The 15,419-nt window shown below is 33.2% G+C and overlaps 1 protein-coding gene across 1 annotated transcript in view; it reads right to left on the bottom strand.

Moving 5' to 3' along the window:
• The window catches only part of STAU2 (staufen double-stranded RNA binding protein 2), a 437,835-nt gene that overhangs the window by 268,097 nt on the left and 154,319 nt on the right, over positions 1-15,419 (bottom strand). The window contains exon 9 of the mRNA XM_051970039.1: positions 2,306-2,443. Within this exon, the coding sequence (XP_051825999.1) occupies positions 2,306-2,443 (138 nt within the window). The remainder of the gene's footprint in view (positions 1-2,305; positions 2,444-15,419) is intronic.

Below are 15,419 nucleotides of genomic sequence, written 5' to 3'. Positions count from 1 at the left end.
TATAAAAAATTTACAGATTAGTTCGTATAATTTTCAAAAGCAAGAAAGGAAAAGTACAAACTAGAATGTGATTATAGTCAGTTTTTCTCTTCCCACTTCTGATATATTGCTATTCTCTATCAATACAAAAATTTTAAAATATATATCTAATTATAAGGTTAGTAAGATAGAAAATATTTTCTCAAAAGGACAGGCTCCATGTATGATAATGCAAAATTTTATTTGGCAATGAGACCAAAAGAAATCATCTATACATTTCAATACCTGAAGAAACAACATTATTTTAGTGGGTCAAATATCTTTTAGAATTGTTTCTGGAAGAAGTACAAATCAAATGTGAAGTTCTAGAGATCTCATGACAAAATCTAATTTTGTCAAGTTTGTATTTGATTTGTTAACTAAAAAATTTTAAGTAAATAAACTTAAATCAAAGAGGCTTAACTAATTGCCCTTGGAGCAATTTTCACACATAACATTCCCTATTCCTTTTCCACATTTGAGAATACAAAGGAAAGTGAAAATGTGTTTCTTAAGAGGACTTACTTACAGAGTAAGAAGAGACCAAATAATGAACAACTAATTTTGAGACAACTGTAGGTATCACTTTCACATCTGACTGTGAATCTTCCATTCAACCTTACTCTTGTTTCTATCCTTCCATTTTAGGTATCACCTTACCATATCATCCATAAATTGTGTTTTTATAATAAATAATTATCAGAATTGTTATGTGCTTTACTTTTGATACAAATTAAACTCTTCTAAATTTGAAGCTATCTGTTTTAAATAAATATGCTGCCAAGATATCAAGCTAAAATCCTTTCTAGAGAAGAGAATATAGATTGTGTAAAAGACTAAGTAGTAACAAATACAACTATTAAAGTAAATTTAAAATACTATGAAACATTTCAAATAGCCTAAAGTAAGTCCTAAAAGCAAATCATTTATTTTATACATTTTAAAGAAACCATTTGCATGAGTCAAAACAATTCTGTAATTATCTTTGTAACTTCTTAGTATAATAAGTATTTAACAAATGATTATTATTGCTATATCATCACAAACAACCTAATCCTTCTTTAGTAATTTAATTTTGTTTCCTTCTACAACCCTATACAAATATATCTGCTTGGAATGCATTCAGAGCTCAGATCCCCAAAATTACTGAATATAGAATGTTACAATATTTTAAATTATAAACATAATGGAATTAGTCATTGTTTAACTTTTATTTTATTAGATGTTTCATTAACTGCTGCAGGAAAAGGTAAGAGGATATTCAAATCACCTCTACCAAAGCCTTGGAGTATTTAAAATAAACACAAAAGTGAAGAAATAGCTTGGCTATCTTAGCATAGACATTTATTGACTATAACAGGATTCATCCTGACTAAATTTCTACCTTCTTAGAAGTGACTATAAGTTATTTAAAAGCAGGGTCTCTGCACTAAACCCCAATTGCCTCAGAAAAAAAAAAAGAAAGAAAGAAAGAAAAGCAGAGTCTACGTCACAGTTATTTAGCAATGTTTTTGGCATCTAAAACTTGGACTAAACAAAAAAGTCTCTCAATATCCTCTAAAAGACTGAACCCCTATAGGTTCTATAGCAGATACATAGTTCACCCTCCTAATTCTTTTCAAAATGTTTGCTCCAGGTCCTGTTGTGTCTGATAAAACTACCTATTTGCTACTTTTATTTCTCAAAATAATGGATTCACAAAGACTCAGAGTTTGCGTAGATCTAGTCCATTCTGAATATGAAAAAAAATCCAGGCTTTTAGCCTGGAAAGGAACTATGAGACTACTACTTCCTGAAGCTATCCATTATACTCTTGGATAGCTCTAATTCTTAGAAAGTTCAGATCAAGCCTAAATTGACATATCTGTAATTTGTCCAGTTCAGCTCTCTGGGGACCCACAGAACATGTCCCATCTCTCTTTCATGGGACAGCCCTTCAAATATTTGAAGAAAGCTACCATGTCTCCAATTCCCAGAAAGTAAAATACCCCAGCTGCAAATTGCAACATAAATATGTTCAAGATGATAAATTGTGTCATAAATAACCTGTGTGAATCCCACATGGCCTTGAACTCCTCACACTGTCTATTATAAATGTCCTTGATACTTCACCATACCAAGCATGAGAAGCAGACAGGGAGAGAAGCCAAGATCATGTTGTGGGCCTAATTGTATTTGTTTGACACCATTCATTCCTGTTTGACCTCTATTTCACATTTTTACCCAAACCTGAGATATTCCATATTCCTGTAATATTAAAGGAATTTCCTCTATGAAATAGTGATACCTGCATCAAAAATTCTCGCCGGCGAGACTTTCCTCTGTCTGAAAGAAGGGCATAGTCTGGTTCCTTTTCCTTTCTGGACTGCTGAATCTGAGCCAGACAGCTAACAGGGTTCATCCCCTGACCATATTCTGGATCAGCCTGAAAAAACAACAATAAAAATAAATTTCAGAATATATTAATATTGCTTCTCCCAACTTGATATTTATCTATTTTTCTCTATAAGCAAATTCCATGAATGTAAAAATTGACACTCTGAAAAGCATCTTTTATAAAAAAAAATTAAATGAAGAGGTAAAAATAACAGCAAAAAATATATATATTTTAAAGTAAGCTATTTAATTATATATCTAGGTTGATGCATTGTGCTTTATAAAGAAGGCAATTCACTCCTATGCAAAATCTTTGAGAATTATTTATATACTCTAAGAAAAAGAGCTGTAGACAGACATCTCCAGTCCTACATACATACTTAAAAAAAATAAAAAATCTGAAGTTCACATGAGATCAAGTAATGATCAAGAAATCTAATGAAAACTACTGCTCCAGTATCTTTGTGAAAAAAAAAAAAACCCAAATGGAGTAACAGAGAGTCATTTAATAAGATACGTGGACCCACATATACGTGCATGGATGTGTGTGCATGTGTAGAATAGCTGTTTGCATGTAACTTCATTCATTTAATTTTGAGGTCACTTTACCTTTTTTTTCTATTGCTTTTCTTTATATCTGTGTTGTTGATCTTGATAGAGCTAGAGATACATATAAACAAATTAAAGGTAATCTTAATGAGAAGCAACTAGCAATATTAGAAGTAAGAGAGCAGTGCCAGAAATAGTATCTTGCAAAAAAAAAAAAAAAAGATTTGAAGCAAGCCCAGGAAGACAGGAGGTAGAAGGGAGCCTCTGAGAGAAAGTATTCTGGGAATGGGAGACAGCTAGGGAAAGGACACAAAGTTAAAAGAAGGGATGTTACATGGGAAAAAGAACACAAAGGTCAATGTTGGTGTACTGTAGAGTACAAAAATGGATGAGTAAATTGTAAGAAGACTACAAAGGTAAGAAGCCAGATTATAAAGGAATATAAAAGTAAAACATAACAGTTTATATATTTCATCTTGGAGGTAATAGAAAACTATTGGAGTTTATTGAGTAGGGGGTGACAAGATTATACCCATGCTTTAGGAAAATCACTTTGGCAACTAAGTGGAAGATGAAGTGGAGTGCAAAGAGACTTGAAGTTGGCAGACGGAGCAGAATGCTATTTAATAGTCCAGGCATGAGGTGATAAGTGCCTATATGATGGTGACAGTTGCATGAATGGAGAGAAGGAAAAATATACAAGAGATGTGAAGGTAGAAATGGATGACAGCTGAAAATAAATTGGACATATGGCATGAATAACTATGAGACACTGAAAATAATACTAAAGTAGTAGCTGGGAGCATGGTTGTATTATGGAAATTAGGAAATTTCAGAGGAGGAGAGGATTGGTTCAGATATGTTGAATTTGAGGTTCCTATTGGCTATTTATACAGCTTGAGCTGTATAATAGGCAGCTATGTTCTGAGTGCTATTGAAGGCCCTGAAGATTCAGTGTCCTGAACCTCAGAGATCCAGACATCTAGAGACAGGGGTATAGGAACCCAAATGATCCAGGTTGATCTCTTTATATATATAGTATTCCTCTAGAAAGGAGCAGTTCAAGTAGTAAGAAGTCATAATCAGCATCTCACAAAACCTGGCAGATTCTACTATAAATAAAGAGAAATTCTGGAATGTAATATTTCAAAAAGCAAAAGACATGGACTTACAACCAAAAAAATAATTTATCCTGCAAATCTTTGTATAATTCTATGGAGGGAAGGAACAAATTTTTAAGATAAGTTTATTTGAACAATTAAAAAAAGTTGTATGATGATGTAGGTACTAATTATTCTAAGAGAAAGATGAAATAGATGTCCTTTCAGAACCTTAATGTCTTGAAAGAGTATTTGAAGGTAAGAAAAACAGATCACAGCAGTGAAATGGTTCTGTTGCAAGGGTTTTAAAGAAGGAAAAGGGAAGGAATGGTAAAAGGAACATACTACTATAGAAAAGAGGACAGGGAGAGAATTTGATATTTCCTATAATTGGGGTACATGAAGAATATACAAACCTGAAAGAAAGTTTAGGGGGAAAGAATACAAAATGAACCTCACTCTCATCTGATATAGACTTTAAAAAACAGAACACATAAATAAGCACAAACAGATGCATGTAACAGTCTAGTTTATTGTTGTTGTTCAGTCATTTCAAACAAGTCCAATTCTTTATGATCCCATTTAGAGTCATCTTGTCAAAGACAAGAGCAGTCTGCCATCTAGCGTGTTTTATAAATGAAGAACTGAAGAAACAAAAGTTAAATGACTCACCCAGGGTCACACAACTAGTAAGAACTCCTGCCTTCAGGCCCTGAACTCTATCCACTGCTACCACCTAGTGATCTTAACAACTTGTTTTAGAAATAAAATTCAAAAAGAATAGGCATGGGGCAAAAAGGCTATAAAGAACCTGGATAATTTCCAAGAAAGACTAGTCACAAGTAAAACAAACTTTTTGAACTTGAAGGGAGAATTAAATGGGAGAGGAAGAACGAGAAGAAAAAGTAAGAACCAGAATCTAAAGATCATCTTAGGTTGCCATTTGAAATAGCAAAACAAATTATAAATCCAGGAGTAATGTGATCAGGGCCTATAGTGGAGCAATGGTGATACCAGAGGAGTAAGGGGGGCTTCTGGAGAGAGGCTGCATAGATGAAATCTATAGACCTTGGCAATAGTTTGCCTATGAAGGGTGGGAGATAGAGGAGGAATCTAGGATAACTCCTAGGTTGTAAGCCTGAGGGACTAGGAGGATGGTATTACCCTTTAAAGTTACAGGGAAGGAAGGAAAGAAGGAAACATTTAGGGGGAAAGAAATAAATTCTGTTTTAGATATATTGAGTTTAAGATGTCAACTGGACATCCGAGATGTCTGAAAGGTAGCTGGAAATGTGAGATTGAAGGTCAGCAGACAGTCTGGAGCAAGATAAGTACTTCTCAAGAATCATCAGCACAAAGATGGTAATTAAATCCATGCAAGCTGATGAAATCACCAGGTAAAGTAGTACAGACCAAGAAAATGGTCCAGCCTGGGACAGACCCCAGAAAGGCACATGTGATTATAATTAAAGGGTATGATCTGGAAGAGGATCCAGTAAAGGAGAGTTCGAAGGTAAAAGAAAAACTAGGACAGTACTGACCCAAAAACTAGGGAGAAGAAAGGTTCAAGGGATTAACAGTGCCATAGTATTTAGAGCTCAAGGAAAAAGAGGATTGAGAAAAGGCCACTGGATTGACAACTAAAAGATCATTAATATTTTGGAGAAAGTTGTAATGGGCTGAAGCTCTTGAGTCATTGCACTGAAGTCCCAAGCACGTGAGACTAAATAGCAATTGGACAATATTCTATTAATATATGCTTGGAGAAAGAATGGCCCAGCTCACTCTGTGCAAGTTTTGATGTATTGTATAGGAGATGACATAGAGACGATTTTGGTGGGTGGAGAGAGGCAGAGAGACAGCTGGCCAGAGTCGTGTGGCAACTGCTCTCACTTCATATCATTATTCCCCTTCACCTCCGCAAAGAATAAAGATCAAGCATTTTTCCTTATTCTGACTCCAGCTGATTCTAATATACTCTGGGTGCTAAATGCAGTCATCACAGAAAGTAGCTTCAATGGAATGATAAAAGGTGACTTATAAGTATCCTGGTTAGTATGAACTGACACAAAGTGAAGTGAGTAGAACCATGGAACAAAACATACACAGACAGTAGTGCTGTAAAGATAAAGAAACTTATAGACTTATAGATTACAATTAATGCAGTGACAAAGCATATCTATAGAGGGTCTATTAAGCATTCTCCACATCCTGACAAAGAACTGATAGACACAAAGTGAAAAAAAGGACATTTATCTCTGGACATAGCTACTGTGTGGATTTATTTTATCTACTGTGTGAATTTATTTTATCTCACAATGCTAACTTTGTTACAAAGATTTCTTCTTTCTTTTTTTAAGTTTTTAAGTGGAGGTTGGGGGAGGAGGCTAACAATAGTGATGCCCAAAAAAAAAAAAAAAAAAAAAAAAAGATAAAGCAAGCCATTGAAAAAATTTTTTTCTTAATATGTACAGAGAGATAAGAAGAAAGTAGATAAGCAGGACAGTTTTGAAAGTAAGATGCGGAATTTATTATACAATTTAAGAAACAAGTGATATAAAATGGAGAATCATGTTGGTATACAGAATTCTCATTTGGTGCTCTTCTGTGCATATAGAAATGCTCTTATTTAATGTTTAAGTTCAGAATTTAAAAAAAAAATTTAGGTCATCTATTTAAAAAAAAGAGTCATATACCCAAATCAAGAGAACCATCATTAATACTATTAATAGGACACAAAAAAGCTTCAATATTAATAAATAGATCCATCTTTACTGTTTTGCAACTGAAATATGTACAGAAAATAAGATCCTATTGTGGTTACCATTTTTTCATTATGAAAAAGTATGACATTCATTAAAGCAAAATGCTTTTTAAGGACTCTTTTACAACAAAGTATCTTCCACCCATACTTTAAAATCATCCAAGATTTTTTGAAGGACATAACAGAAGAATGTTATCCAATTACTCTCTGATAATGAACATTAGGTGAGCAATAAATGGGGAAGTATATGATTGTCAAAGGTGTTGATCACTGTAATGTAGCACCTAGCAAAAAGTTCTAGTTGAAAAAAATTCTCTATAGTGAGGTTCTCCAAATATTCATTTTTAGAACATATTTTGCTGTGTCAAGCCTTAAAACACTTGGGATCTTCTGAAAAAGAACCATAATAAGACAAATGTTTTTGGACTGACAACCTACACAAGAAAAACACTGCCCAGATGACAACATACATATCAATAGATAATTTACTGAGTTTGTACAACATGTCTAACAGAACTTAACCCAGAGCTGAAGAGAAAAGAAAACTGGATAGCCGAGGAGATTGAAAAAAAGTATATAGATATAAGAAGCTTGTAACATTTAGACAATGAGAAACCTCAAAAACAAAACAAAACAAAACAAAAAAAAAAAACATAAAAATGTTCTCAAAAAACCTTAAAATGGAAAAAGAATAGGGAGGATGTGGGAAAAGTGAAGTGACATCTAGACATCCAAAGTATTCCACTACTACAATTAAGACACCAGGAGAAAGTAAAAAATTCCTCTGGCACAACAAGTAGACCCCCCTCCCCATGATGAACATAAGGACAATGTGGACAGAGTTGTACTGGACATTCAGAATATGAATTATGGGTAGGTACCACATAGGATGTAATTTGTATCATTTAAGGAATCATTCAAATTGATGAGATTTTAAATCTATTTCAATTTTTAAGACAGTAACAGCTACAGGTTACCCATATTAGAGGAAATTCTCAAAAGCCATGATGTAAGGACTACTATGATTCATTCTGAGGTCATTGTAAGATGTAATGTTAAATGGTGCCAAATATCCAACATGAAACTCCAGAATAGATTCGAGATTAGGGCTACTGATGTCTCCCATTTATTTATGCCTAAGGGAATACCTCCCATACTGAAGTCAATGGATTTCTTCTTGGTGCATGTGAAATTCCAAAAGAGTATTCTATTTATGGCTACCTATTAGGGAACAAACTTGGTATATAGTAAATCATATTATGTAGAACCGAACATTAATGTCTCCTTCTTTACAAAATTAAATTCAAAATAAAACAAGAACACTGTTAATTTGATAAATGACTGTTTAAAAATCAGCAAAAAAGAAATGGTGAAGGAAAAAAAAATTTAAAGACTAGGTTTCATTTCATTCTTGTGTTTGCATACTCTACTGATGGAAGCAAAGAATCCCAAAAAATTAGGTAACAATATAAATTGTTACATAGGGTAGAATAAGCTAAGATAATAACTTTTATAATATGTAAACTGTGTTCTCTGTTTAAATAATTTTTGGGATGCTGGCAGCATATCCCCATATGATATATACACACACATACATATATATCATCTCTATTTCACAAATTCTAGACCCATAATGAAGAAATGAATATTTTAAATGTAATTTTGGGTATCATTTATTTTCTTAAACTAATTTGATCCTTTAGACTACAAAAAGGTAGCCATTTCACGTTGCTTTGGTAAATGAAGCTCTCAAAATCATGTAAAACTTTGTTTGGATTCAGCCATATCAGAAACATAATCATTTTATCAAAGAGCCCAAGTAAATGGTATCCTTAACAATTTCCTTATTAATTCATGAGAAAAGGCAGAAAGCATAAAGCATAGTTCTAACTCTCTCGGTTCATAAAAGTTCACCATTATCTTCATTGTGAAGTAATTTTATTATTATTTTATTAAAAGTAACAGTATTTCTAATCTGACCTTTAACTAATTCTGACCTTAAAGTGACCTTCTAACTGGGGCAACTCTTATCAGCAGGCAGATATAACTTTTCCAGGATAGCAACATTTAGCATTCCTTTTGTTAAAAATTCTACCACTTCCTAGTTCTTTGTTTCTTACAAAGTGAAAGTCTCTCTCTGCCAAAATGAATTTACCATTTGTCTGTCTGGATGTTTTAGATACAATTATAACCACAAACATTTGCTAAAAGCATACTATAGCCAGGGTGCTCCAGACTATGTTACTAGAGATAAGAATGAAGAGATGAATACAAAGCTGAGAACCTAGGCTCCTCTGTCAGCTGATTCCTTTCACTGGCATTAGTCACAATAATCTATAAAAATGATAATAATACTTATTCTCTGAAGGTAAAAATCAAAATAAATACTTTTAATTACTATATCAGAATTATTTCCATTTACATGACAGTTCTGCCATTAAATCAAAGTCTAAATTTAAAAAATATATATATTCTACTTCTTCAATATTTCAAAAGATCTCAAATTTCTTTGATGCAAATATTCCTTTCAACAATTCAAGTAATTCTTATTAAATAATTCTCATGAGTAAGCTCTGGTTTAAAATTTATACATATATGCATATGCATAATGGTCAGTCGTGTGTGTGTGTGTGTGTGTGTGTGTGTGTGTGTGTGTGTGTGTGTATGTGTGTGATGGTCAGTCTAATGAAAAGCCTATATACTCCCTGATGTTCTCACTAACTCTAGGAGAGTAGATCACAACCCATCCATGCTTTCCCATTCTGTGACTTGAAATCCTATAAATATGCTTTAGAAAATCCATTCAATGTATTGGGAGACTTCACCTACCTAGATGCCAATAAAACACTCAGACTATCTCAAATTCTTGCTACACAACTAGCCTATCTAAGCTTTTCTCCATATAATGCCAGCCCTTGGGAAGAGACAGAACTTACCATACTAGGAAATGGTTACTATTCCTATGCACTTTAGTGTATTTAACAGAAAAGGCCACTGTATTTTTTTTAAAAGTTTTTTTTTCATCTATTCATATAATTGGTTACTTTGTATTATTATTATTATTGTGTTACAGTCGTATGTAGCATAATATTTATACTCTTACTTACCATTTTCCTAACATTGAACCAACTCTAAATCCTGAGTATAACTCTAAGGACTTATGATGAAAAATGTTATCCATACCCAGAGAAAGTATTTATTTATATTTAGAAGTATAACAGTCATACAAAAAATAGCTGATTGATGGCTAATATACTAATTTATTTTGCTTAATTGTATTTTTTTAAACAAGGAAGGCTCTACTGAGGGATGATTGTAGAAGGGAATAATTGGAAAGTGACAGTGATAAAATATTTTTTAAATGAGTATATGTCAGTCTAGGCAAACCATTGACTGGTCATGGCAAATTGGCTCAGGCTTAATATTGATTTTGGAAAAAATAATGATTAAAAAAAGAAGCATTAAACAAATATATGAGTCAAATTTCTTTTAGGAAAGCTGAGAGGTTAATTATTGTGGTTCAGGATCAGATTATTACTACTATAAACTACAGAAAGCTCATTCTTCAAGAGCACAGTGATGGATCAGTGAAAATTTTCAAGGAAATAGAAGAACCTGTGCATTTGAAGAGTGCAAACATTTAGCAACCATTAAATACCTAAAAAGACATAATAAAATGACTAAAATTACACACCAGAGGCTTGCTATTGTTGATAAGCACAGAGACGACAAATTCCTATTTAGGACTAGTGTAGTCCTACACTATACTAGTGTAGACTAAGCCTAAAAATAGATTAATCCTACCACTCTGGTTGGAGTTCTAAAATCCTGTGAGCACCTTTTCCCTATAAAATTCAATGAAAAAACAACTTAACTAATAAAATATTTTTTTTAAATGCTTCTAAGTTTAAAAGAATATAATTAGGAAATTCAAGAAAGCATCTGTAAGTTGAAGAATTTTAAGCCTAAGCCCTGTTTGTAGTGGCTAAAAGCTGGAAAATGAATGGAAGCCCATCAATTGGAGAATGGTTGAGTAAGTTGTGGTATATGAATGTTATGGAATATTATTGTTCTGTAAGGAATGACCAGCAGGATGAATACAGAGAGGACTGGCGAGACTTACATGAACTGATGCTAAGTGAAATGAGCAGAACCAGGAGATCATTATATACCTCAACAATGATACTGTTTGAGGATGTATTCTGATGGAAGTGGATCTCTTCAATAAAGAGAGCTAATTCAGTTTCAATTGATCAAAGATGGGCAGAAGCAGCTACACCCAAAGAAAGAACACTGGGAGATGAATATAAACTGCTTGCATTCTTGTTTTTCTTCCCGGATTATTTATACCTTCTGAATTCAATTCTCCCTGTGCAACAAGAAAACTGTTCGGTTCTGCACACGTATATTGTATCCAGGATATACTGTAACCTATTCAACATGTAAAGGATTGCTTGCCATCTGGGGGAGGGGGTGGAAGGAGGAAGCAGAAAAATTGGAACAGAAGTGAATGCAAGGGATAATGTTGTAAAAAATTACCCTGGCATGAGTTCTATCAATAAAAAGTTATTAAAAAAAAAAAAAAAGAATTTTAAGCCTAGAGGAAAATTAGTGAGCTTTTTATTACCTTACAAGCATTGTCACTCAATAGTAATATTATTCAAGCCAGTCAACTTAGCATAAGAAATAAAAATTCAAAAGTATTTTCTGATTAAAATTTCTACCTAGGTTAAGCCTCTTATACTTAAATCTGCAGAAAAATGCTTGTCTTCTTAAAAGGAGAGCCTAGTTTACTTGCTATTTAACCAAATAAACACAGAAAATGCTATTCAGGGTTGTCCAGAGAAAAAAATCAGAAAAAGTAAAGGGATGAGGTATGTGTGGGAACAAAAGAGAAAATAAAAAGCAACTCTGGACAGATTGTGAAGGGTGGTATTCTTTAGTAATGTTCAGAAAGAGAAGACCAATTGCCCCTCTCCAACAACAGTATAAAACATCATAATTCCTCCCACAAAAACAAACCTTACAATATCCTTGAAATTTTAGCAAATAAACTTTATAGGAACTAGAAAATTTTCACAAACAAAACTGTTATGTACAATCACCCAAACACAGCACTGACTCACAAAAATTTAGGCACATTTAAAATTATATTTCAATACCAAACATTCATAAATTCCAAAATAGGTGGAAGGAAAGACTCTACAAATCTAGAGACCTGATTGAAGAAATCAAAAATATGTTCTCACATGTATATTAAAAATATATATTATCATCTTTGTCATGTCTGTTATTGGAGTGGTCTTGAAAATGCTTTCAATGAATCTACTGAAGAAAGATTATATTCAAGTTATATTCCATTTCAAAAAATTAATCATTTTTGTAATAATCTCCTGAACTTAATAATAATTAACTAGCACTTATGTAGGGCTTTAAGTTCAAAGCATTTTACAAATATTATCTGTTTAGCTTCACAACAACCCAAGAAGATAGGTGCTATTGTTATCCCCATTATATCAATGAGGAAACTAAGGCAAAGGAAAAGTGATCAATATCACAATAAAAAGTATCTAAGACCAAATTTAAACTTAACTCTTTGTGCCTACAGGTTCAGGACAATATCCATTATATTACTAAGGAAAACAATTAAGCTGTTATTTTTAGGCTGTTAATTATCTCAATCTAAATGACTATATTCCTAATTACTTTCAATGATCCATACATCACACTCTGTAGAATCAGATAAGAATATCAGTGTCTATTGTAACTGAGAATTACCATGAAGGAATCTATTCTTGACCTTAGTCCACTCACAAAATTCTGGAAGTGTCCACAATGAATACAGGTGGACTCTAATAATATTTGAGTACCCCTGTCAGTGTTAGGTATCAGGACAGGCCCAGAGGGAAGACAACCCAAGAGTTTCCAAACCCAGGAATAGGGTCAAAATTCCAAGTAGTAAAAGTCAACAAGATTTTCAACCTTGCCATGGTTTCAGTCAATTGGAATAACTCTGGGATCCCCAAACCTGTCCCTCTTCATTAATGTTTACAATTTCAGCAGTTTGCAACTACAAATGCAATGATAGGATACCAGAAAGAGAGATGGTTAAAAAAAAAATCCCTGATTCCCAGCGTCATCTATAAATATTAACTTAACTTTAAGAAATCTAATGATATTTTTTACAAGAACCAATAAGTTTACAAAGTTTTGGGGGACATTTATAAATACTATAAAGGCCAAGGAATTTCTTAGATGCAGCAGATTATAGCATTTTAAATCTAGAATAATATTTGAAAAGGGATAACATTCCTACACAAAAAATTTTTAATATATTGAGAAATGTAATTCATCTCTCTCATCTTTATTGTAGTCTAATTACATGTAGAAGAATTTACTAATCATCAGAGGATGATTTTCTGGCAATTGATTTTCTAGTGGGGTTACTGTCCTTCCAAAAGGATTTTCAAGTAGGATAAACTTCATCAATTCAAAGTCTCATAACTGACACAATTTGACATATTAAAAGACAGTCATGATATCAATGGGTTTCCATATGAACATGGTTTCTATATGATTGACAGGTAAATAAAGTAGATCTTTGCCTAAGAATTTGTTTTCTCTATCTTCCTTTCTGGCAAAGTAAAGACACTTACATGAAAAACCATTCTAAGTAATCACAATTTATTGGGGGAAATTAATGCATGTTTTCTTTTGCTTTTCCATGGTAACATAAACAGCAATTATTACCCTGGAATATAAAGACTGATTATTGAAAAACAACTATCCAAATCACTATTGATCAGAGAAATGCAAATTAAGGCAACTCTGAGATACCACTACACACCTGTCAGATTGGCTAAGACGACAGGAAAAAATAATGATGAATGTTGGAGGGGATGAGGGAAAACTGGGACACTGATGCATTGTTGGTGAAGTTGTGAACGAATCCAACCATTCTGGAGAGCAATCTGGAATTATGCACAAAAAGTTATCAAACTGTGCATACCCTTTGATCCAGCAGTATTTCTATTGGGCTTATATCCCAAAGATATACTAAAGAAGGGAAAGGGACCGGTATGTGCCAAAATGTTTGTGGCAGCCCTGTTTGTAGTGGCTAGAAACTGGAAATTGAATGGATGCCCATCAATTGGAGAATGGCTGGGTAAATTGTGGTATATGAACGTTATGGAATATTATTGTTCTGTTAGAAATGACCAGCAGGATGAATACAGAGAGGCTTGGAGAGACTTACATGAACTGATGCTAAGTGAAATGAGCAGAACCAGGAGATCATTATACACTTCAACAACGATATTGTATGAGGATGTATTCTGATGGAAGTGGATTGATTTCTCTGACAAAGAGACTTAACTCAGTTTCAATTGATAAATGATGGACAGAAGCAGCTACATCCAAAGAAAGAACACTGGGAAATAAATGTGAACTATTTGCATTTTTGTTTTTCTTCCTGGGTTATTTTTACCTTCTGAATCCAATTCTCCCTGTGCAACAAGAGAACTGTTCGGTTCTGCAAACATATATTGTATCTAGGATATACTGCAACATATGTAACATATATAGGACTGCTTGCCATCTAGGGGAGGGGGTGGAGGGAGGGAAGGGAAAAATCAGAACAGAAGCGAGTGCAGGGGATAATGTTGTAAAAAAATTACCCTGGCATGGATTCTGTCAATAAAAAGTTATTATAAAAAAAAATTTTTTAAAAAAAAAGAAAAACAACTATCTTAGAATTTATGTTTTTTCCACAAATTCATATTTCCAAAAATGAAATACAGCAGAAGAAAAAAGGCGGAGGGGAGGGACAGGAGAGGTGAAAGGGGAAGTTATAAGGCAAGAGCTATATAGGCAATAACCTAGAAATTGATTAGGAGAGCTCATACCTGATATTTTAGAAGCTTTAACTTCATAAGAAATAGAAACATTAAAGAATTTAAACAACAACAAATTAGAGAATAAAAGTTTAGGACAGAATGGAAGGGAAAAGAATTAATGAAGAGAACAAAGCAAAGAAAAACAGAAACAACTGCAGTAAAAAAAGGATTTCAATAAGTAAAGTTGGAGAAAGGACAAAGGGGGAAGAAATAACTAAATAATTTTTTAAATAGAATTTTATTTTATTTGATTGTGATGGAACACTACTGTGCTATAAGAAATGACAAGTATGATGGTTTCAGAAAAATCTGGCAAAATCTATATAAATTCATGCAAAGTGAAGTAAGCAAGAGAGCATTGTATATAATAACAGCAAGATTATGTGAGGATTATGAGAAGATGCTCTAAATCACTATTGATCAGAGAAATGCAAATTAAGACAACTCTGAGATACCACTATAAACCTCTCCGATTGGCTAAAATGACAGGAAAATATAATGACCAATGTTGGAGGGGATGTAGGAAAACTGGGACACTGATGCATTGTTGATAGAACTGTGAATGGATCCAGCCATTCTGGAGAGCAGTTTGGAACTATGCTCAAAAAGTTATCAAACTGTAATCCAGCAGTGTTTCTAATAGGCTTATATCCCAAAAAGATCTAAAAGGAGGGAAAAGGACACACATATGCAAAAATGTTTGTGGCAGCCCTTTTT

This window comes from Antechinus flavipes, chromosome 1 (assembly GCF_016432865.1).
Source record: "Antechinus flavipes isolate AdamAnt ecotype Samford, QLD, Australia chromosome 1, AdamAnt_v2, whole genome shotgun sequence".
NCBI lineage: Eukaryota > Metazoa > Chordata > Mammalia > Dasyuromorphia > Dasyuridae > Antechinus > Antechinus flavipes.
Note: the sequence above shows the minus strand (reverse complement) of the source record. Positions and strands in the feature narration are given on the sequence as shown.